Raw genomic sequence first — 25,488 nt, 5'->3', positions numbered from 1 at the left:
ATTTACCTTCTATAATTGAAACTTTGTAGCCTTGAGTGGAGCTCAGAGCCGGCCAGGGCGGGTGGGAAGCTTGCCTTCCTCCAACGCCAGGGGCAAGCCAAGCCTCCTGCTCGCTCCAGCTCTGTGGCCACGGCTGGCTGAAAGCAGGTATCTGGGGTTTATTTATCTTCTATAATTGAAACTTTGTTGCCTTGAGTGGAGCTCAGAGCCGGCTGCGTCAGGCGGGAAGCTTGGCTTCCTCCATCACTGGAGCAACCAAGCCTCCTGCTCGCTCCAACTCCGTGGCTGCCGGCCGCCATCTTGGTTGGGTTAATTTGCATATAGTTGCTTTGATTGGCTGGTGGGTGTGGCTTAGGGTATAGCGAAGGTATGGTCAATTTGCATGTTTGTCTTTTATTAGATTAGACTAGCATAAATATTCACAATCACTTGCTGATGTGTGGTAACAAACACAAGATTTCATAAAGATAGCTTGGTACATTTGGCACTCACAAGACCAAACTAGTTGAGTGGCACTCTGCAGTGAATCTCCAGATATTTCATGAATAGAGAGGTAAATAATTCAATGTCATCCCAAGACTGGGGACCAGGGAATATGAAATCGGTAGGGAAATGGAAGAATTTTCTTAGGAAGATTTGACATTGAATTAAAATTGCTAGAATTTGGCCACCTGACATGTATATATAGGCAATGAATAAATGGTAGTTTTTTGGATGGATGTTTGTAACCGTTTGAATGTGTGTGTAGAGTGAAGACTGCCTATTATGATTACTGTTTTTCCAATTATAGATGGTTTGCCTCAATAACACTATAGGGTAAAAGCAAAGTTATCTACTGTACCTTCTCCAATAAGAAGTGGATCTGGTCCTGTTTTTTCAAAGTTAATAACTACACCACTCTGAACTTTTTGAACTAGAGATTCTAAACACTGATTCAACATTCTTTGTGTTCTAACACAGTAGGAACGACCTATATCAGAAGGAAAAACAAAGAGTACAAGTTTGATCAAATAAAATACTATTTCACAATAGAAGCATTTGACATTCTAAAATATAACCTGAAATAATCATAACTACATTGGCAGCAAACATCACACTATTAATGATCTTAAGCAGCAGAGTTAAAAATATTCTGAAGGAAAACAAGTAAAGACCAGATATGGTATTTAAGAAAAACTATACTCTGCTGCCCTGAATTCTTCCTTTAGAAATAGTAAATATTGCCAGTACCTCCTGTGACTTCACACATCTGTGTGATAGCAGATTCATCAGTTGGTACACTCCCTAGTTGCTCTGGCTCAGTAGAAGCCAATCCAGGCAAACGTAACACCAGGGCAAATAATCTCTGATCCCAACGAAAAGGTTCTTTTGTTAGTTCACTCCCAGGCAGTGGAGAATTCAAAGGAAGATGAAGCTGAGAAGGCAAAATTTGAAAGGTTTCATCATAACAACCCGTACATGAAGAGTTAAAGAATTAGGGGGTCCACTTTTCTTTCATGTACTCAATAAAATAAAGCAATCTTTCAAGGATTACCAAGATAATAAGTTCACTAAACTTATTCTTAACTAGAAATGTATGCCTCCCACAGAAATAGCTGCACGTTCTCTGCCATTTAAGCGAAAATTTAAAAAAATGAAATCTCACCTCTTCTTGAATACCAGCCGTACTTGTTAACTTATTTCCATCTGTGATGGTAATTAAAATAGATGGTTCTAAAAAAAATGGATTTCTCCCCTAAAATACATTTAAAAAGTATTAGAGCCATGTGAAGTAATAAAATTGTATTTAAACTTTTACATTTGCCTTGCCAGTGATCTCCCAAGACTGTGATAAAATTTGCCTGGATAAATAAAAAGGAAAAGATTAGGGACTGAGTGGGTGGGGATGAAAATAACAATCCCTGAAGAGGTGGCATTCAGAATAAACTGAGAAATTCTTATAATTAAGGAACTCCCAAACTATCACATCCAAATACTCCTCTCCCTCTGCTTTCCAAGTAATCATAAAAGAAAGCTATTAAAAAGATTATAATGGCAGCATCATCCACACCATCTGCCTGAGTCAAAATTCTGGCACAGCTAGAGGAACATTAGTGACTTATACTCTGCAACCTGGAAAGTGACTGGTTATTGTGAGCAGAGCTTTTCAAGTAGGAAAGTACAATGATAGCAGCAGTAAATGCTATTATGCCTTCCTCTCATTCTAGAGCTTTTTCATTGAATTGGGAGGGATGAGGGAGTTAAGGAGATTGAAAACCTCTCTTCAGTTGTCTTGCTCCAGTATTTATTTCTCAGCAATTTATTCATCCCATTCTCAGATATCTAATGACCTGACAGGTAGGCAATTTTAACTATTTTATGATCCAGTCATATACCAGACCTCCCCAAAAGAGAATTTTAAAAAAAATGTAATTAAATGTAATTAAAAGATATATGGATCTCTTTTTGGAAGTTATGAAAAATAGCAGAAAATTTGGTAACCATACCCACTCTTAAATTCTTACCCCAAGTCACCAAATTAAATTAGCTGTACTCACTCAAAAATATTTTTACCTGTCCATAATTGTCTATTCCAGATATCAATCTATTGAGATTTAACAAATCAAATGAGGATCTTAGAGCCTGACCAAGAGTCGTCAGTCCAGAAGCCTGAAGATTTTTTAGTTCATTCATGAATGTTGCGTGATTTTCCTTCCAACCAGCCTGAAAACCAAACATTTACAAAGAAATTCCCAATTATACAGTGAATAATATATAAAGTGCAAACAACCACTAAGTAGCAAGCATAAAACCTTTAACAAATTAATAGTTCCTTAATCTGATTCTATTCTCTATCTGGACTGAAAAAGTGGAACTAAGGCAAGTAATCAGTTTCAGAAAAATTTCCCAGCTTTAATGATCAAGAACAAAGATGAAAACAGTACATTGTCCATTGTAGCTGGAGGGCTTTGGCTCAAGAAACCAGTTTTCTATTCCGGCTCAAACAAACCCACCAAAATACCTCAGTATTTACCTTAGTTTGACATTAATGATGAGCATGGAATAAGAATTAATAATAAGGAGTAATTTTTAAATGCATTGTCCTTAAAAGAGAAAATCAGCTATGGGTGTGTGATCTACATGAACTTTTCTAACCAAGATTCTTCCTCCCAAGCAAAAGTAAAGGCAGTGGGGGTAGGAGATTGTTATAGGAATAGAGCCACAATTGTTTGGATACAACTCTTCTGGCATCTTCAAGCATTCAGAAAGCCCCAAATCAAGAATAATGGGAGAAAGAAAAGAAAAATGTTTTGGAAAAGAAGCAGCATCCCCTAGGCACACCACAGCAGAAAAGAACCAAAGACCCAAGGTCAATAGCCAACATGCTATGAGTAAATGGTTGATGCGTCAGCAATGGCTATAAAAACAGAGCAACACAAAATGCCAAGAAGAGAAGCCAAAAGAAGAAGGCAGCTAATATAGGTCACAGGAGTAGGGCAGCAAGGGAGAGAAAAAAACAGCACAGTTTGGCAGCTTGGTGAGACAAAACAGCCACCTGAGTCTTGGTAGCCAAGGGCAGCAGTGATATTAAAAAATACTGAAGTCATGTGACAAGGCCAATACAGTTGGAGATGAAAAGCAAGAACAGATGATACAGCCAGGCCGACATGGCTCAGTGGTTGAGTGTTGAACTATGAACCAGGAGGACACGGTTCGATTACCGGTCAGGTTGCAGACTCAATCCCCAGTGTGGGGCATGCAGGAGGTAGTTGATCAATTATTCTCTCTCATCATTGATGTTTCAATCTCTCTCTCCCTCTCCCTTCCTCTCTCTAAAATCAATAAAAATATATATTTTAAAAAGAACAGGTAATACAGAGATAAATGAAATTATTTAAATTTCATGTTTGGTTAAAAGCATACTGCCCATATCCATACAACTATAGCACATACTATCTTTTCTAGTTTTAGTTTCCTGAAGCAATTTGGATCAGAATGACTGAGAGGTAGAAAGGGAACAGATTACTGACTGCACCTTCTTATGAAGTATCTTCATGACCTTGAGCAAACCTATTGGCTCTTAGAACCTAAATTTCATTATCTTAAAATGATGAGGATGAGATAAGCAGGCACACTATGTAAGACTGTGCATGAGAACCCTGGAGGAGAGTCATTTACCCTGTAATGGTGAATGAAAATGGTGCCCCCTAAGGTTGAACAGTGCACAACCTGCATAACCATACAGGGTAAAAGTGGTCCTAATTAAGATCCATCTCAGTCCATTAGTCTGGGATTCTGTGTAATTAAAAATGTACTTAGTTTTTAAAATATTCCTAACACATTCTGTAGGTAAACGTATCTAAAGGTAAAATCTTCCCATATGTTCTTTTGGCCAGACTGTATATATGGCTTTTAGTACTAAGGGAAAGTAGGACTTGAGAATAATTACCTATGGCCCAAGGAAAATCTTATTGCACTAGACCACCTAAACTTGAGCTAAAAGGAAGGATCATGATTTTAATTGTCCTCATCAAATACCTAGAAATATCAGCAGATGTTTGCAAATCACACCGAATTCAAAAATTAGCTTTCCTCTTTGGGGTAGAAGAGAAAGGTGTAGAGTTGGAAGGGATTGCATCAATTCTTTCCTTTATTTATTCAACAAATGTTTATGGACCAACTATGATATGTTGGGAAGAATGTTATGTGCTAGGGATATAGAGAGTAATTAGCCTTTAGAAGTTCATGCCACAAAGTAATAAGGAATGCAGTTATGGAGTCTGAAAGATCAGAGAGTTAGGGAAGGCTTCTCACAGAACATGGGGCATTTGAGGAAGCCTAATGGCATGAAGGTCATGGGACTCTCCACAATGAAGTGAGGAGTGGAGGAGGCAGGCCAAGGGAAGAGAACAGAGAGTTCATAAGAGGATAAGGACTGCTGGGGAATCACAAGTAATTTGATTATTATTTTTCTGGGTACATGGCAGAAGGCAAGGCTGATAAGTCAGGCTGTGACTATAAGTGCTTTGTACATTGTGCTCAGTAGTTTGGATCTTGTCTTTCAGCCCTGGGAATAACGAGGTTTTTAATTAGGGGAGTGGCATGATCCCTAATTTTAGCAAGTTCATTCTGCTGGGAGTTAGAGAATAAATTGTGGGGTGGAAGGGAGGCTGAAGCTTGAGGCAGGGAAACTGGTTTGAAGATTGTTGCAATAGCTTATTAGAAAAGCGATGAAAACCTGAGTGAGGGCAGTGAGGATAGAGAGGAGGTTGCAGATAAAAGAAATATTTCAAAGGTGGAGTCAAGGATTTAGTATCTAATTAGAGGGATGGGTGAGGAAAAAAGGGTCATACATTAGGTTGAGGTTTCTAGCTTAGGCAAACCTGTAAATGGTGGGGTCCTTCACCCAGAAGCCACTTTATAAAGTTGGCTTTACTTCCCACACTGTAAACTTAAGAGTTATATCTATAACAAGTGTTGAATTCCTATAAGCCACAGATAGTTTAAGTCACAACTACAGAAAAATTAGTGACATACTTGATTTGGTAAAGGGCTGGGATAAGATTTGCATACCACTTAAGCAAGCACCCTATAACTCATCACTATCCTATCCTATATAATAAAAGCCTAATATGCTAAGAGTCCAGTTGATTGGTTGGCTGTTCAACCAATCAAAGCGTAATATGCTAATGACATGCTAAGGTCACTCAACCGCTCGCTATGATGTGCACTGACCACCAGGGGACAGACACTCCAACCTGTATCAACCTCCCACATCTCTCCCTGGCCCTGATCATGCACCAGTGGGGTCCCTTAGCCTGGCCTGCACCCTCTCACAATCCAAGACCCCTTGGGGGATGTCAGAGAGCCTGTTTCAGCCCGATCCTGCAGGCCAGGCTGAGGGACCCCAATGGTGTATGAATTCATGCACCCGGCCTCTAGTTTAAAATAATGTATTCTCTGATTGTGTAGTCTTACTAATCAACCTGTCAAAATAATTGCTCTTGAAAATTGCCCTTATAAAATGGATTGAAAACATTTTACAAATCACTTCTCCCCTTAAATCATTGGTGTTCTGTTTTTAGGTCAATTACAATTCTTTGCAATGAAGTGGATGAATTTGAATGAAATCTGAAAGATTCTCCTACCTCAGTACTACAAGGCATATGGGCTACACTTTATTACCCAAAGCAATAAACATTTTGGTAGCAGTCTGGCTCCTTCAAGAGAAGAACTAATATCTGAATAATGCTTCCCTTATAAAATAAATTGAAAAATATTCCCTCTGCTTCATTTAAAAAAAATGAGCTCTCTGAATTGTTAGGTTTTTGCCATGGATAGTACCATGGGTTTTGTGATTTAGCCAATGAATGGGTGCTATCTTGTCGTTCTGGTAGGTTTGAAATAATAATAGATTAAACATGACATTAACATTTGGCTTTTAAAAATGTTCATAGCTACAAGGGAGCAAAAATTAAAGAAAAAATGTTTTGGCCAACAACAACAACCAAAAAAAGAGAGAGAGAGAGAGAGAGGGAGAGAGGAACTAAGTGGCCCTAAATTCATTCCTCAGAATACTGAAGTTGGGGGGTAGGGGGAAGGCCAAAGATTAATTTAAATATTTAGAGAACCTTATTAATGTGACAAATTTGTTTCAAATAAATCATTATGGCCCTAGCCAGTTTGGCTCAGTGGATAGAGCATTGGCCTGCAGACCGAAGGGTCCTGGGGTCAATTCAGGTCAAGGGCACGTACCTTGGTTGCAGGCTCTTCCCAACCCGGGTTGGGGCTCATGCAGGAGGCAACCAATTGATGCTTTTTTTTCTATCTGTCCCTCTCTCTTCCACGCTCTCTAAAAGTCAATGGAAAAATATCTTCGGGTGAGGATTAAAGAATTAATGAAATAAAAAATATGAAAGTCTTCAAAAAGATCATTATGAAGAGCTAGTGGGAGGAAGTATATGTTTATATTTTTATTTCATTGCTTAAAGTTGTTTTTTCCCCACAAATGAATTGAGGATAGCCCATTTATCTTCTTAATACAGTATTTTTTTAAATTTACTCCAAAGATATCTTATTCTCATGTCAGTAAAACCTTTACTCCTAATAGTAACCTCCCTACATTCTCATGGAGCTTTGCAACTTACAAAGCACTTCCACACTTCAAATTTGCTTGGCACAAACCAATAAAAGAGGCATGGTATTATCATCCCTATTTTGTTTTAACCAGGAAGAAGTAAGATTTAGGTATGTCTTGTTTATGGAGGTGACAGTGGCTACATATGGCTACTGAGCACTTGAAACATGAATAGTCTGAATTGAGATATGATATAAGTGTAAAATACACATGGGATTTTGAGGGCTTGGAACAAAAGAGAATGAAAATATATTTTATTTTTATATTGATTACACATTGAAATGACAATGCTTTAAATATTTTCAGTTAAATAAAATATATTACTATAAGTTTTACCTGTTTCTTTTTTACTTTTTAATGTGCTACTAGAAAATTTTCAATTTTGTGTATGGCTAGTATCATATATCCATTGGCCAGAGATGTTCTAGAACAGTGGTTCTCAACCTGTGGGTCGCGACCCTTTTGGGGGTCAAATGACCCTTTCACAGGGGTTGCCTAAGACCATCGGAAAACACATATATAATTACATATTGTTTTTGTGATTAATCACTATGCTTTAATTATGTTCAATTTGTAACAATGAAAATACATCCTGCATATCAGATATTTACATTACAATTCATAACAGTAGCAAAATTACAGTTATGAAGTAGCAACGAAAATAATTTTATGGTTGGGGGTCACCACAACATGAGGAACTGTATTAAAGGGTCGCGGCATTAGGAAGGTTGAGAACCACTGTTCTAGAGGGACTTGAGGGTCAGTTAGGAAACCTTTGGCAGACAATAGACTCATTACAGATTCCAAGGCAGGGGGAAACAGGATCAAAGCAGCATCTCAGGAAGGTCAGGCTGGCAGGGACATATAAGATAAACTGGAGTAGGAGAAGCTATATCAGGGAAAAGAGGCTAGGAGGCTTAAATAGCAGCAATCCAGGCCAGAGGGAATCAGGGCCTGAATTAGAATGGGAATGAAGAGGAAGAGGCTAACTGAGAAACATTTTAAACAAACAAGATAAGACTCGGTGACAGACAATGAGCCTAAAGGAGAGGGACTAAAAGATGATTACAAAACTTCTAGCCTGGAAAACCTAAAGAATGGAGGTTTAGGACAAAGGAGTAGCCTGGGATGGGTGAAATCCTAAAGTAAGAGGAGTTTATTGTATTCAAGTTTTAAAAGTCTCCCAGAAGTAAAATAATAATGATGATGATGGTGGTGATGAAAAATAATAACCATAGCTAATATTTATTAGTGCCTATGTGTCAGGAATTCATTTGTGCTACACATTGGCATTTTATATGTATCCTTCTCATCTGAGCCTTATAACCACCCCCAACCAAGAAGGTGCTATTACTATTTCCATTTTATAGATGAGCACACTGAGGCTCAGAAAGGATAAGCAACTTGTCCAAGTAAAACAACTAGTAAATGATACAGCCAGGATTTGAACCCAGGTAATCTGAGAGCCCACCAATTTAAACCCCTGTACTAGAGATTCTACTATGTATCCAACATATTCATGTCATAGACATGTCTCCTTATATTAGCTTAAACGTTTGTAACTTTAACAGAATTTCCAAATTTGTTTCATATAAGCCTACTTTTCCTGATGCCTAAATGCAGACCAATTGGGTATGGAAACAGTGGATCAGGACTTGGAAAACCCTAGTCTATTCCTGGCTGTAACTAACTATCAAAGCAAGTAAGTCATTTACTCCTTACCGGGGCTGTTTCTGACCCTCTTCACCCTTATTTCCATCTATGTATTTTTCCGTGTATAAGATGCTATTTTTTCTAAAATCATTAGACTGAAAATAGAGGGGTGTCTTATACAAGGAAGTCAGGGGAGGAGGGACCCGCATGGGTGTGGAGCTGCCCATTACCTTGTCAAACAGGCTTCCTCCAATCACGAGCCTTATTGCTATGGACGTCAGCTGATGCCATAATTGGAGGTGGAGGTGGAGAGTGCACAATGCAACATGGACCAGAGTGTTCTGAGCCCATAAAGATATCAAAAAACAAAAAGATAAATACCGGTAAGCGATTGTCTAACTCTGCAAAATTCAAACTGAATGTAATCAGCTATGCAAAAGAGCATGGAAATAGAGCTGCAGAGTCTTATTTCCATTCTTATTACCAATGAAACTTCTTAATTATTAGCTACCTTTTTTTAAAAATATATTTTATTGATTTTTTACAGAGAGGAAGGGAGAGGGATAGAGAGTTAGAAACATCGATGAGAGAGAAACATCTATCAGGTGCCTCCTGCACACCCCTTACTGGGGATGTGCCCGCAACCAAGGTAACATGCCTTTGACCGGAATCAAACCTGCGACCCTTCAGTCCGCAGGCTGACGCTCTATCCACTGAGCCAAACCAGTTAGGGCTAAAATATTAATTTCTTAATTTTGGGTTGGAAAAGTGCGGAGGAGGTGTCTTATACATGGGGGCGTCTTATATGCGGAAAAATATGGTACTTATCTGAGGGGTGGGTTTGGCAACAGGAAACTGGCATGCTCCCTCTAGGCCTGTTGCTGAAGCTTTTTCTAATTTTCTGGTCTGCTCTCTGACATGGTGCTTAAGGGGTAGGCTCTGTCCCTCCAAAAACCTATAGGGGAGGTCTGTCAATATGTGAACTATTTGAAAGCTTTCGAGAATATATATCTAATCTATATCCTCCAGTCTAGCTTTTAAAAGGAATAAAACTGTTATTTAGAACTCTGGCTGGCTCCTGTGACATATTTCCCCATTGGTTTCAATAAAGGAGGGAAAGGCGGGATTGTCATTTAGTTGGTCCCCCAAACCTCAACATCCCATTACTTGTCCTTCCTGAACTTTATCCCATTTTGGCTAGACCCGTGGTAGGCAAACTGTGGCTAGCGAGCCACATGCGGCTCTTTGGCCCCTTGAGTGTGGCTCTTCCTAAGCCTTAGGAGTACCCTAATTAAGTGAATAACAATGTACCTACCTATATAGTTTAAGTTTAAAAAATTTGGTTCTCAAAAGAAATTTCAATCGTTGTACTGTTGATATTTGGCTCTGTTGACTAATGAGTTTGCCGACCACTGGGCTAGACCATTTCCCTGATTAATTTATTTATATTTCTTTTTATTTTTTTTTAAATAGGAGAACCCTTTCCTCCACTAAAAACTAACTTTCCACTAGAGAAATGCCCCTTTAGAAACTATGTAAATTGGCTGTTTGTAAATCAGAAATTAATCAAATAATTAAAATTCTTTAGGATGATAGCTATTGAAAGAGAATGGCAGTGAATGTTTTCAAAGAGCAAAAATAATCCTTCTATATTATAGATGGTCACAAGCCAGGCTCTCTCCCACAGCAGTGAGAGAACCTCTCACTGCAAGGTACCACTTACTATGTCCCTTTGACTTGGTGCAGAGCCAGTACACTGACCCATTTGGGGCACACACACCCAAAAGTCTTTTTGGACAGTGGTTTCAGTTCAGTCCAAGTCTCCCTAGCTTGTTAGCAAGCCCTGAATAAAAAGCCTTGCTGGAGTCTTAGAGACAATACATGTTGCTCCTTCTGTTTGACCCAAAGGAAATGAAATCAGCCTGATAATATTTGCCCTTTGTTATCCCATACAGAGGGCCATCCTGGACTTAGAGCTCTTCTTCTAGGTGGTTACAAACTAGATGATTAACGGATTTGAGTATTTTCCCAGATGTCACAAGTTAAAGCCAAAGAGTCTAAATTTAGTAGGGCCAGCATTTCTCTAGTTGAAAGATAAACTATTTTTCTTTTTCCATCTGCTCTCTACAGGGTTGGAGGAAATACGTTCTGCAACAACCCAGACAATTTGAAAAATCAACCTCAACAGCATTTTTCAACCAACTTACTTTCTTCTCCAACTTAACACTGTATCATCGTTGTCATCACAGACTGCTCTTTTGTTGGTAAACCAACCAGTGAAACAGAATGAGATGAAAAATAAGAAGCCCTGCTTTTCCAATCAACTCTGTATCCCGAGGAGACAAATAACTTTTCCCTTGGCTTTATATGGAATATCTGTGTGAGTTAAAGCTTTTGAACTTGAAGAATTTCCTTTTCACAATTCAAATGGACCCCAATTCTGATAGATATAAGGCAAGGTTTACTTGTCCCCTTAGATAAACAAAACACTGTGAGAGTTGAATCACTTTAAAATGTTCAAAAGTCTTTTAAAATTGTTTACAGCTAGCACACCTATAAAGGAAGTCTTTAAAATTGTGAAGTGCACATTAGGAAGATGCCATATCATTAAAAGAATGGAATTGTCTTGCTTCTTGTATCTCCTTTTCAAACTCTTTTCTCGAATTATATTTTCTGACCCTACTCGATGTAATTTTTTCTTAATACTCTATTAATTTGGTTTGATTTCACTTTTTTGTGTTTTTCTCACTTGACTCAGGTACTGATACACTCCTAGGTTCAAAAGAGGCATTCTATTATTGTTTTATTCATACTAATATAGCTTTTTCTTATAAAATTAATTGTCTTTAAAAATCTAGTTCTCAAAAAAAAATCTAGTTCTCTTGGATTTCTTTTTTTCAAAATTACTTTCCCAGGGGCAATTTTTAGTGTCCTGAACTTGTGAAAATACTCAAAGTCCATTTTATTTGATTGCATCAAATCTCTCCCTGAAAACTCTTGATTGCTATTATTCTTTGGTTCAATCCACCAATTTTCATGAACATACTTCAGGAAATACTTCCAGTCAAAATTACATAAAATAATTCTAGCTTACTTGAATCTTCTACTTTTAAAAAGTTCTTAAGAAATTTACTCCCTACTATATTGCAAAAACTTATTTGACACTCTGTGGCCTGCAGAATTATTTTTATTCGGCAGATGGTTAAAGACTTTCATGACCACATATTTTAAAATAAACTGGGCAATCTGAAACTAATATAATATTGTATGTCAACTATAATTGAAAAATAAAATCTAAAAAATAAACAGGGCAAATAAAAAATTCACAATTTGATTCTACTAACACTAAGTTCACCATTTTGTGTTACTTGTCTTTTTAAAATACCTAGTATGATTTTTAAGTGGATAAATAATCATAAGGATTAGTCTAAAATATCTGCAAAATGCATTTATGAATTTTCAATTCTTACCACAGGGAATTAGGATAAGATTATGAAATAATACACCTCTCTGAGTCCACTTGAAAGCATGACAAGATCAAAAGAAATTTGATCTTCACCAGAGGATGCTAACATGTAGAAACTGAATTTCAGAAACTATTCTGCTTTCTTCTGGAATCAATTGCACTGTTACTGAAGGAAAAATACCTTAGAGTTGCAAAGAATTTGCCAAACTCGTTCAGATTAAAATGTCAAGTTTCTTCTCTCACTCTCAGACCATTTCAATGGTAGCTACTGATCTATTCTGTTATCAGAAAAAAAATGATATTGTGCAGACCACGTATTGAATTATTATTCAGATTTTGGGGCTCTGATGAGACATTTTTATGAAGACATACACAAAATTAAAATTTTAAAAGGTGATCTTGGAAAAATACAAGATCATTTGGGAGTGACACTAAGCCACTCAAACACTGCAGAAAGAGCTAAACAGAAGAAATAGCAGAAAGGCCACTCATTACTTTCTAAAGATTAGATAGCATCTCTTTCCTCCTAATTTTTAAAAATAATTCTCAAAAAAGTTTATGGACTGTTTTTTATATCAGCATCATTGTTAAAAATCCCAACTGATATACAAGGCTAGTCCACCTCTTCACAAAACTCTCAGTTCTACCTTTCAGAGGTAATCATTGCCAGACTCTGTCCTGAATATTAAACTGTTAGCAGCAAAAATAAAGAACACCAATAAGATGAAGTGACATTTACTGATTTAACCAGTGTGAGATACAGTACATTAAGCATGTAGGAACTGTTTTCTAAAATTTAAAGCAATTTTGAAATCACCCGAAATTCCAATGCCTCAATTATTCAACTTCCTGCCTTTCAGTTATACAATTCTCTCTAGTACAGTGGTTCTCAATCTTCCTAATGCCGCGACCCTTTAATACAGTTCCTCATGTTGTGGTGACCCCCAACCATAAAATTATTTTCGATGCTACTTCATAACTGTAATTTTGCTACTGTTATGAATCGTAATGTAAATATCTGATATGCAGGATGTATTTTCATTGTTACAAATTGAACATAATTAAAGCATAGTGATTAATCACAAAACAATATGTAATTATATATGTGTTTTCCGATGGTCTTAGGCAACCCCTGTGAAAGGGTCATTTGACCCCCAAAGGGGTCTTGACCCACAGGTTGAGAACCGCTGCTCTAGTACATTTTTGGAAGGAAGTGTTAGTAATCTAGTCCAATCCCTTCATTTCACAGATAAGAAAACTGTCATGTAAAATAAGGTGAAGTGAATTGCTCTGGGTCATGTATCTATCTAATCAGTAGCAGATTGTGGCCAAAAACCTTGGTCTCTTGCCTCAAAAGCCCAAGCACTCTTTACAGAGTTGCTAAAGCAATAGAACTTGTCAGATTTACATGAGAATGGATGGTTTGATCTACCAGATAGGCTGTACTATGATCACTTTTTAAAAATCTGATTTTTCTAAAAAATACCAAGACTTAAACAGAACTTCTAACATACAGTTCAGAAGCATCACTGTGAAATGGAGTTTACAATGTCTATACACATATGTAATCTTTAAGAAAAAATGGATAAATGGTAATGGAACGAAACTTGACTTGGGGTAGTAAACACACACTATTAAGAAAAAAGAAAAGAAAAAAGAAAAATGGCCCTGGCCGGTGTTGCAAGGAGTTAGAGTAAGCATGTCAAACTTGTGGATCATGGGCCGCATGCGGCCCACAATGAATATTTTTGCAGTCCAGCCAATATAACGGTATGTAAGAAACATTTTAATAAAAATTTTGGAACTCAATTTTTACAATATCCTGTTATACATAATTATTAATAATGAACTACAACGTTCGCTAATGACTGATCACTATAATTGTGTTGCATTAATTTCCCTTACACACCTTACGCACAGCTGCACCATTTCTCTCCACTAATACTAGGAGTGAATATTTTAGTGGCCAATTGCCACGTTATTAGTCTTGGACTGACTTGTTTGGTGTGCGCAGCAGGAAATATTTTGCTTTTGGAGAACAAGAAAAATAGGTTTATTTGCATTACACTTATTGCTTTATGTAGTTATTCAGTGTCTGGTAAGTTAATGTTCAAGAAAAATATTAATTTTTATTAAAATGTTCTATTATTTTATGTTAATGATTACTCATTTATGTCAGCTCTTTGTATTCAGCAGGTCTCTATGGAAATTAACCTATGTTTCTATGAAAATTGAAGCTTTTGTTTTTTTGTGGCTCACATAAACTTAAACCTTGTTTATTTGGCCTGTGTTAGCCTTTGAGTTTGACATGCTTGGGTGAGAGCTTCAGTCTGAGCACTGAAGGGTGGGGCAGGGGAGGGGAGCAGTTTGATTCTCATCAAGGGCTAGTACCTGGGTTGCAGTTCTCTCCCTGCTCCCCCTCCCCCACACCCCACTGGGGTAAGTGCAGAAGGCAACCAGTCCATGTGTCTCTCTCACATCTATGTTTCTCTCTTTCTCCCCCTCCCTCCCACTCTCTCTGAAAAGCAATGGAAAATATATCCTCAAAAAAAAAAAGAAAAAAGAAAAAAGAAAAAATATCCTCAGGTGAGGATTAAAAAGAAAAATGGAGAGCTTTGTTCCTCATATCTTTAACATTCTCCTACAACAGTGGTTCTCAACCTTCCTAATGCCGCGATGTTGTGGTGATGCCCAACCACAAAATTATTTTCATTGCCACTTCATAACTGTAATTTTGCTACTGTTATGAATCATAATATAAATATCTGATATGCAGGATGTATTTAGGCGACCCCTGTGAAAGGGTTGTTCGACCCCCAAAGGGGTCGCGACCCACAGGTTGAGAACCACTGTCCTACAAGAAATAAAAAAGAGGGACTCCTACCAAAACGAAACAAAAAAGCAAGAGGGACTCCCAACTTTCTAATGCCATGTCTGTATTAAAGCCTAGATATTCTCCCTAGAATCCTATTACTACTGTCTAGTTATGTGGGTTTCCTTCTGCAGAGACAATGCAAAGAGAGATTGGGGCTTCTGATTAAACAGCAGTGCCTCCAGGCAACTTCAGGCCAATGTAAATCAAAATGTCTTGGTCTAGTTCCGGCTAATCAACTGCTAAAGGTCATAACCAGCTCCCTTCCTCTTCCTTTAGCAACTCCTAATCATTAAAATAGCATCTCCCCCTCAAGTCACACCCTTAATGGAATGCTTTCAGTTTGCAAGTTCTCCTCCCCCAGGCCTCCAGCTCTCCTGGCTTTGTATTTTCTCTTCCTTTTATTAATTGATGTTCTAAAGGCTGGCATCAGGAATGAAGAGACAAATTCACAGGGTGGGAAAGACAGGTTTGGCTGAATCACAGGGATTCTTTGAGAAAATGATGGGAAATAAGTTTATATAGACACTAGAGGCCCAGTGTATGAAATTCGTGCATAGGTGCGGTCCTTAGGCTTGACTGGTGATCAAAGCTAGAGCGTCTGGTGTGGAAGGGCAGGTCCCAGCTGACTTCTGGGCCCTGGGCAGCACCTGGGCCCCCAGGCGCACCCCCTTCCGCCTGAGTCATTGGGCCCCCGCCCGGATCCCTAGTGCCTGGGAGCTGGGTGGCGGCCCTGCCCCCCGCTACCACTGCTGGTTGTCATCTGCGGGGCAATCTGTTCACCTGCTCCACCATCCCACCATGTCCCGCTCTTGTTGGGGCCCATTGGAGCTGGCAGCACCTCCACTGCTGTCCGCTGCCAGTGCCACGTCACTGACGCCTGCCATGTTCTGTGCCACCACCTGGTGGTCATCGCACATCATAATGAGTGGTTGAACAATTTGCATCAAGGGGACAATTTGCATATTAGGCTTTTATTATATAGGATATGGAGCTCAGAATGGCATTCATAGGCATAGGCAGTCTTCTATGGCTTGGGAGGAGGGTTGTGATTTGATAAAACTAGCTTTTTAATAACGTTAACAGTTGATGTGGGTAGAGTGTAGGAATTTGGGAGGTACTTGGGAGAGGCACATAGAAGATTGATATAGTAGTCAAAGCATAAAAGGTCAGGACCCAGACTCAAGTGATAGCCCCAGAAATTGAGTTGAAGGAACATATATATGTAAGAGATATTTCAAAGAGATGACAGATGGGCCTTCGAATAAGATGCAAGGACAGGATCTATGGGTGACTAAAAGATGGGGAATATAGAAGAGGGGATAGGCTTTAGAGCCATAAGAGGTCTTGACATGTTAACTTTGTATGAGCTGATGGCAAGATAGATAGCCAGGTGTAGATGTTTTGTAGTCAGCTAAAGATGCCTGGGTGAGAAACTTAAGATGGAGAGGCAACAGTGTAGAACAAGCATGTCAAACTTAAAGGCTAACATGGGCCAAATAAACAAAGTTTGTTTATGTGGGCCGCAAAAAAACAAAAGCTTCAATTTTCATAGAAACGTAGGTTTATTTCCATAGAGACCTGCTGAATACAAAGGGCTAACATAAATGAGTAATCATTAACATAAAATAATAGAATATTTTAATAAAAATTAATATTTTTATTGAACATTAACTTACCAGACAGTGAATAACTACACAAATTAATAAATGTAATGCAAATAAACCTATTTTTCTTGTTCTCCAAAAGCAAAATATTTCCTGTTGTGCACACCAAACAAGTCAGTCCAAGACTAATGATGTGGCAATCAGTTGCTAAAATATTTGCTGCTAGTATTAGTGGAGAGAAATGGTGCAGCTGTGTGTAAGGTGTGTAAGGGAAATGAATGCAACACGATTATAGTGATCAGTCATTAGCAAACGTTGTAGTTCATTACTAATCATTATGTATAACAGGATATTGTAAAAATTAAGTTCCAAAATTTTTATTAAAATGTTTCTTACATACCGTTATATTGGCTGGACTGCAAAAAATATTCGTTGTGGGCCGCATGCGGCCCACAGGCCGGGAGTTTTACATGCTTGATGTAGAAGGACTATATGAAACATGAATGAGGCAGGATACATTCCACAAGGGAAAGAATTAGGAAGATAGGGGAAAGATTTATCAGAGAGAGGGGCAGAGAAACAGAATAGAGGAGGTGATAAGTTTCTGGAAGGAAGGAAGGAATATTAACAGTTTCAAGTGTAGTCAAGGGCAAAGAGAATAAACATTAGTAAATTGGCCCAAGGAGCTATATAATAAATCCAAATACCTTAATAAACCATATTTACTTTTCTCACTAGTATTGTTCCTTACTTGTATATACAGAAATGTTTCAAGACTTCTTTTATTCAATAGCATTCAAGTTCAGAGTTTGGCTCTTGGTTCTAAGTTTACTGAACTACTCAAACTTCAGGGCAGGGTATAAATAATGAAAGAGTAATAGCCACGAAATAATATTCTAATCAGGTGAATATAGTTTGAGATGCAGAACTCTACTTTTTCTACAACATCTGGCACATCAGCACAAAAGTCTTCTGGTTAAGCCCCCAGTGGCTGATTAGGCAGTATCTCCATTCTTTCTCTGAAATCTACCCCTTACCAACCTAACTAAGCAGAAAGAAAAATAAAAGCTATCTGGCTATGGCAGGGGAGTGGCTTGAGGAGAATGGGAGATCTGGATGCAATGGAGACTGCACCATTAGGTGAAGCACAAGCTGATACATAAAACTCCACAAAGGTGGTATGGTGCATTCAGGGTTTTCACAAAATCACTTCTGCTTCCCCTACAGATTGTGGATTAAGATAAACTAAATGGATACTGTGGAGTACATTGAATGTCTTTCTTTTCCCTACAAGAAAAATATTTATCAAGAGATTGAGAAAGTGAAGGTGGCAAATCAGTTTCCGGAGGCCACTGTGATAGCGAAGGATTATCCTGTTGCTTTTTCAGGCTTCCCACCATCTTTCCTATAGGTCAGTGATGGCGAACCTTTGGCTCGGCGTGTCAGCATTTTGAAAAACCCTAACTTAACTCTGGTGCCGTGTCACATATAGAAATTTTTTGATATTTGCAACCATAGTAAAACAAAGATTTATATTTTTGATATTTATTTTATATATTTAAATGCCATTTAACAAAGAAAAACCAACCAAAAAAATGAGTTCGTGTGTCACCTCTGACACGCGTGTCATAGGTTCGCCATCACTGCTATAGGTCTATTCATTTTAGGTCACCACTCCTCAAACTCCACCCCCAAAATATACATACTATCTCAAGTTCCATCAACTAAGAGTTCCAACAATTCCACATCTGTCCCTAAGTAGGAGCATAACTGTGAGACATCAAAGGCTAAAGTGTTTAACAAATGCACTATAATATTCACCTAAGTAGTCAGTGAAATAATAAAAATGGTAACATTGGGGTAATAAATTTTATTCATTGAGTGCTTGCTATAATACCAAACACTGTTATATCAAAAGCAACTATAAACAAAAGCAAGACAAGTCTTAAAAACATGCCTCCAGGGCATATATCATAATGAGAAAATACCAGTGAGAAGTTATTAAAAGGAATGTTGTACCATGATTGATAGTAGCTCATTACTTAAGACTCTGGAATAGAGACAGACCTGGGTTACTATTCAGCTGTGCTGCTTAACCTCTCTGGGCCCCGGTTTCCTTATCTGTTAAATGGGGATAATAATAGTACCTACAACGTCAGATTGTTGAGAAGATAAATGAAATATGCACTTCATATTCATTGGCACACTGCCCTGTGCATAAGTATTACTCAATAAATGTCAGCTACTATCATCATTAGAAAGCTATTATATTATTGTTCATTATTTCAAGGAAGTATAGCTATAAATCAAATCATATCGGTAAAAGCTAAATAACACCTTTGACTCTAAGATGGGTTTTAGGAGGAACCAAAACTAGGGCATAAAATAGTTCTACCTCCTATACATGCTATTCATCAGCACATCTCTACTTTCACTCAGCCTCAGAATTAAGCACCAATATTATTCCTTAAAGGGGAGCCATTACAGTAACAAAAAAATCACACAGTCACTTCTGCAATCCTTAATCCACATCTGGCCACCTTTCTTCAATGACTATTCTCAAAACCCTTGATGAGTAGGACTATTTTATTATTCTGATTTCCCCTTGGGCCAGGTCTTTCCGGGTATCACTTTAAGCCCCTCTAGTAAAGTGTGGTCCAGAAAGTGTGTTCAATAAACATATGGTAAGTGAGTACTTAGAATGCTGTACAACCACTGTTAGACTTATCTACCAGAAACACCATTTTGATCATATCGCTACATTGCTGATAACCATCAGACCAACAGTTATCAGTAGGGTAGAAAGAGATTGCCCAAAGAAGCAAGAGGCATTTTATAGATTGACTAGAGCAGGGGTCCTCAAACTATGGCCCGCGGGCCACATGCAAATACAAATATTGTATTTGTTCCCGTTTTGTTTTTTTACTTCAAAATAAGATATGTGCAGTGTGCATAGGAATTTGTTCATAGTTTTTTTTTAAACTATAGTCCGGCCCTCCAACGGTCTGAGGGACAGTGAACTGGCCCCATGTTTAAAAAGTTTGAGGACCCCTGGACTAGAGGCTCGGTGCATGAAATTCGTGCACTGGAGAGGGGAGGAAGGTCCTTCAGCCCAGCCTTCACCCTCTAGCAGTTTGGGACCCTTTCGGGGGAATGTCCATCTGCCGGGGATCGAGCCTAAGCCAGCAGTCGGACATCTCTCTTGCAGTCCGGGACCCCTCACTTCTTACCACCCACCTGCTCACTGCTCCTTACTGCTCAGCTCGCTGCTCCTTAGCACTGCTGTGGAGGTGGGAGAGGCTCCCACTGCACTCACCAGCAATGAGCCCGACCTCCAGCTGAGCAGTGCTCCCCCTGTGGAAGCGCACTGACCACCAGGGGGCAGCTCCTGCATTGAGCATCTGCCCCCAGGTGGTCAGTGCACATCATAGCGACCAGTTGTTCTGGTCATTCTGCCATATGGGTCACTTAGGCTTTTATTATATAGATGGAAATGTTCTGCATCTTATTTACATGAATGTACAAAGATATAAAAATGCATCAAGTCTTTAAGATTGATGTATTTTACTGTATATTAATTATACTTCAGTAAACAAAAAAAGGGAACACACATACACTGCTCTTGTAAAAATATGATTCTATTATATTATAAAACTTAAATCTAAGTGAAAATGCTGGCTGTAATAAATATTAAACATATCAAATTGTTATGGGGATCACCCTCTGGAGAAGAGTAGTGAAAATGGGAGGGAAGGACTGGGTAGCTTTCACACTCATGTATTACGTGAACTCACCACCCCCCTCCAATTTATTGAGTACCCATTAAAATCTAGACACTCCTTAGGTACATGGGGTCAAATATAGAGAAGTGCAAATGTGTGCACTTAAAGAGCTCATATTAGGGATACATGAACACTATCACTATATAACATGTTAACTGCTATAGTTAAGGACTGGACAAAGTGTTAAGAAATCGCAATGTGAGTTTTTACACTGTTTGGAGTAGGGATAGGGCAGAGCAGGATGACTTTTGAGAATGTAGAATGAAGAACTGAGGCACGTCAGGCCAACTAGTGTGTCCCAAGCAGTGGGAAAAACACATGCAATGGCACAGAAGGAAGAGGCAGAGTGAGTTGATGGCCTAATTTCTTATCATGGTTGGCACCTGAGGTCCAGAAGAGAAGAAAGTGGGGAGATACTATTGAAAAAGTATGATAAAAGATCATGAAGGCTTTAGAGGTCAGGTTAAGGAGTTGGGTTTTTATTCTGAAATGTAATGGAAGGCTACTTAAAGATTTTTAGTAGACTTTCTATTTTACTTTATTGTATTTTAAGAATTATCAATTTAGTGGCATAAACATGGAGGAACTTCAGTATAATCATATTTTCTTTATCAATTTATCCATCAGTGAACACTTAGATTGTTGCCATATCTTAACTATTGTAATTAATGCTGTAGTGAACAAAGGGGTACATATATAATTCAAGTTTGTGTTTTCATTTTCTTCAGATAAATACCCAGAAGTAGAAATGCTGGGTTGCATTGTAGTTCTGTGTGTGTGTGTGTGTGTGTGTGTGTGTGTGTAGTTCTATTTTTAATTTTCTAGGAACCTCCATATGTTTTTTTTCTGCAGCGGCTGAACCAATTTACATTCCCACCAACCGTGCACAAAGGTGTCTTATCTTGACAGCCTAACCAACACATATCTTGTCTTTCTTATGATAGCCATTCTAACAGGTGTGAGGTGATACCTCATTGTGGTTTTGATTTTTAACCCTCTAATGACTAGTGATATTGAGCATCTTTTCATGTACCTGTTGGGCATCTGTATGTCCTCTTTAAAAAATGTCTATTCAGATCCTTTGCCCATTTATTTTATCCATTTTTTTTGCTATTGATTGAGTTGTATGAGCTCTTTGTATATTTTGGATATTAATCCCTTATCAGATATATGACTTGTAAATATTTCCTCCCATTCAGTAGATGGCCTTTTAATTTTGTTGATGGTTTATATCCTCTTTTATTATTTCAAAATAACTATCATCATATGCTTCAAATGGCCAATGAGGAAGGTGAAAAGGAAGCAAGATCATAAAAGAAACAATTCATCATAAAAGTCAATGCACTGCCTTTGTGGCATTTTAAGTTTTAAATGCCCCTTCCATTCTCTCAGGCTGCTCTCACAGGCCATATTGCTACTGTTTCACCCAAAAGCACTTCTTTGGCTTCCAACCACAATTAAAGACTCCCCTAAAAGTAGCTCCTTTTCCAAATAACACCCATAAAATATACTCAAGGGCATATGAAAATGTTATATTTTAGTTAAAATACCAATAAATGTTAGGAACCGAGATCATAAAAAAAGTTTACCTCCTAAATCTATAAGCCAAAATGCTACTTTTTACTGATACATGTTGACAAAGGCATGCAGATAACAGTAAGCAAAGCTAAAGGACTTGAAAAAGCAAAACTTAAGGGAAATTTTCACTTTTTCAAATGCTCTGTGTTTTCAAATTACAGACTTAGGATGTTTCTTCGAAACAAGTCTTCCTATTTAAAAAAAATCCTTCTGTCCACTATTTATACATGTGTTTCGCTATTTCTAGAAAAGTGACTTGCTTTTATGTTTAAATAGCATTTCTTCCAATCAAAATTAATTTTAAGAAACTAACTGCTAACATCAAACTATTTTGATTCTTTTTATTTTTTATTGAACGTATTGGGGTGATGGTTCACTTTCTTCTTGATGCCTTTAATTCACCCAAAGTCAGTGGTAGTGACAAGTTTATCTCTGCTATTCAGTGAATAAAAAGAAAGTTTGATTCATAGCAAAACAAAACATATGAAAAGACAGCAGAACCACTGACAAAACTATTAACTACTATACCAAAACCCCACTTTTAAAAACCATGTTTTAGTCTTATAAAGATACACTGGAAATTTTAAAATATTAGTCTCATCCTAGCATACACTACAGATACCATTGTATAAATGTAGTGTTAACATTTGTGACACTGTGTGTATAAAACTTGTCTGCAAAGCAACACTTCAAACAGATGTAGCACAAATGCTTAAATTTCATATGATTTTTATATGGTCCCCCAATCTAACTTAATTCCATCCATACAAAGCTGACTGCAAGTAACAGGTATGACTAATTTTAAAAGAGCACATATCCATGTCCTACGGGGTGTGCAGCAAGAAGTTACTAAGTCCTAGGTGAAATACTATATTCACATACTCAACAGTATACATTAGTGAAAAGTTCCAGTCACAGTAACTTTTCACAACAAGATTTATTGTCAGAGCTTGTAAGTGGATATACTGGGAATAGTTCCATGCCTATTAGGGGAAAAACCTCCCAACTAAATGCACAACTTATGCCTGTAGCAACACCGACAGAATTGAATCGTCTAGTAGGAAAAAACCCTTTCATTTTGCAGTGTTTACAGTTGAATATAACCAAGACCCCCAAAATAAGCAGTTATTTTGAGAAGAGATCAAAACAATTGCCCTCCAACCATAGAGAAATTGAAAAATACGTTTCACATTATTCTGCATAAAAATAAGCTACAAATCAAACCTTAACATCACTTTGCTGAAAGGACCTGAGGAACTAAGATGTCTGCTGACAATCAAAGAAAAAACTATTTGATAATCAGTGTGACAGAAAACAGACATTTATGGCTCCTAGCTATGAGCAAATGAAAGACTAGACTAACTTTTAAGAAAAATTCCCCAGCTGTTCTAAAATTTCAGACCTTCCAAAATGGCTAGATCCTAACAGCAAAAGAACAAATAGTTACCACATGCTGAGGGGAGGGTTGGGGGTAAGCAGGAGGGAGTGGTTGAAAGAGACTCAGAAAAAGAAAATGCTTCCAAACGATGGCATATCATTAGTAATTCAGGTATAGATAGCAACATGACAAGAACATCATTAAGATCATTAACCATTTCCTAGAACATGTAATTATCATATAAGATTAAAATGAAAAACCTGAATAACCTTGGAAAAACATAAAGACTAAAAACAAAATAATTTATGATTGGTAATTAAAGGTATTACAGAAAGTATCTTTCCATACCTGGCCTACATAAGGAAAAAAGATCAAACTCAAATGGGAAGAATGTTGTTTTTTACTTTAGGAAAAAATGAAGTATGTAAGATGGCAGGATAAAAAGAGCTATCAGATGGAATTTCCACTAAAGACAATATTCAACTTTCCCCCTCTGTTCACAGAACTATCTTGAGCCTCTAAAATACCATGGATAAATTACACAGCCACTAAAAATTTTAAGTATGAAGATTATGTGGCAGCCCAGAAAAATTCATGGGACATTATAGGTGGAAAAAGCAGAACACAAAGTAATATGTACACTGTGATTACAATTCTAGGTAAAAAGATGTGATGATGGTTGTTAAGGGGGGTGGTAGTGAGACTTTCTTTTTCCTTTCCAAAAATTTTGTAAATATTGCCATGAAAGTTTTATGGGTCAAAACCCATTTTTATTTTTTAAAAATTTCTGGTGTCTGTATCTATGAGTTTGTTTATGTTTGTTCAAACCCCTTTTTAAATTATGTGTCTTGGCATTCAGAAAAAATGCTGAATAAGTGGTTCCTTTAAAGAAAAGAAAAGGCACATTGCTTTGTAGTGTATCCTTTAAGTGGCCACACTGTAAATGTTGGGTTCTTATCTGTATTAGTACTCAAGGGGTGTGGACCTTCAGACTTAGGATGTACAAACATCTGCTCTTCTAAGTGGAAGAAATGGTCACACCCTTTTGGAAAAGACATTTTTTAAAAGATTATGGCATTTGGAAAGATGTCTACTTGCTCCATTTTTCTAAATAGATAAAACCAAAACAAAAAAGAAAGTGTCAAAACCAGAAGTTTTTAAAGGGAACCTACTAATCAAACTGTTATTGGGAACTAAGAATTACAAAGTTAAAGCCTCCCTTTTTGTCTATTATTTTCCCCCTTTGGTTTTCTTTCTGAAGGAACACTTTCCTTGACCAACTATTCAGTTTGGTAGTTTCCATTTTTATAAATACCATACTTAACTGAAACGAATTACAACACATCCAAATGGCACCTCCCCAACACCATTAAGATAATTCTAAGAAAATGAGGACGTCTAGCAAAAGACTTCAAGGATTACAGTAATGCGTTTTTTTAAGGTTCAATATGCAAACAGGACTCTTACGCAGGTTGATTTAATAGTCTGAGTTCTATTTCATGGGGTCACTGCAGGCAAAGCGATTCTTTATCTCCTCCCCATTAGTAACATACATTAACTACCCCATGGAGGTGAAGTCCTCCCTACTTTTCTCCTGTAGGTCAGAATCCTTTGGATCAAATCATCCAATTTTACTATTATAACTGCGCTTAGTCGAGTCCTAGCTTTCCTTCCTTTCTTTTTCACTGGACAAATTCCTCCAAGGCTAACACAAACCTAACATGATGTAGATAGGTAGACTAGGTCCCTAAAAAGCTCTGCATCCTGTGGGTTCCGACTGGGCATCTCCCCGCCCACCCCATCGCGGCTAGTCTCAAATGGAACACTAACAGTAGCTAAGGTAACCGAACAATTCGGAAGAAGAAACGAAAAGAGAGTTTCTCTCGTCTAGGGATTGAGAGGCTTGCTCAGAGGACAGATTTTCCATTGGGCGGGGTGGGTTGAAGACCACAGAAGTGCAAAAGCAGTAGTCTAATCTTCGAAGGCCACTGGCAGGCGCTGCCACGCTCTCAGCAGGTAGGGGGCAGAGGGAGCA

At 37.9% G+C, this 25,488-nt stretch overlaps 1 protein-coding gene and 1 long non-coding RNA gene across 14 annotated transcripts in view; one reads left to right on the top strand and one right to left on the bottom strand.

Annotated features, from left to right (window-relative positions):
* LOC102252673 (protein DDX26B) overlaps positions 1–25,488 on the bottom strand; it is a 68,494-nt gene that overhangs the window by 41,618 nt on the left and 1,388 nt on the right. For 10 of the 13 annotated variants that reach the window (XR_001361967.1, XM_014538917.1, XM_005865321.2 and 7 more), the window contains 4 exons: positions 2,554–2,703; positions 1,646–1,735; positions 1,231–1,414; positions 842–970 (listed from right to left, as the gene is read on the bottom strand). Coding sequence is in view for 12 of the 13 variants with exons in the window: in XM_014538917.1 (XP_014394403.1) it covers positions 842–970; positions 1,231–1,414; positions 1,646–1,735; positions 2,554–2,703 (553 nt within the window). In the remaining variant the exon portion in view is untranslated. The other 3 variants (XM_014538920.1, XM_014538918.1, XM_014538927.1) reach the window with 3 other exon arrangements.
* LOC106725952 lies at positions 5,005–21,230 on the top strand. Its single transcript, XR_001361968.1, has 3 exons — positions 5,005–5,015; positions 10,847–10,856; positions 21,125–21,230. It is a non-coding gene; the product is annotated as an uncharacterized LOC106725952 (long non-coding RNA).

Source organism: Myotis brandtii, unplaced genomic scaffold, assembly GCF_000412655.1.
Source record: "Myotis brandtii unplaced genomic scaffold, ASM41265v1 scaffold206, whole genome shotgun sequence".
Classification (NCBI taxonomy): domain Eukaryota; kingdom Metazoa; phylum Chordata; class Mammalia; order Chiroptera; family Vespertilionidae; genus Myotis; species Myotis brandtii.
The sequence above is the reverse complement of the archived record's forward strand: the minus strand, read 5'-3'. Positions and strand labels throughout refer to the sequence as shown.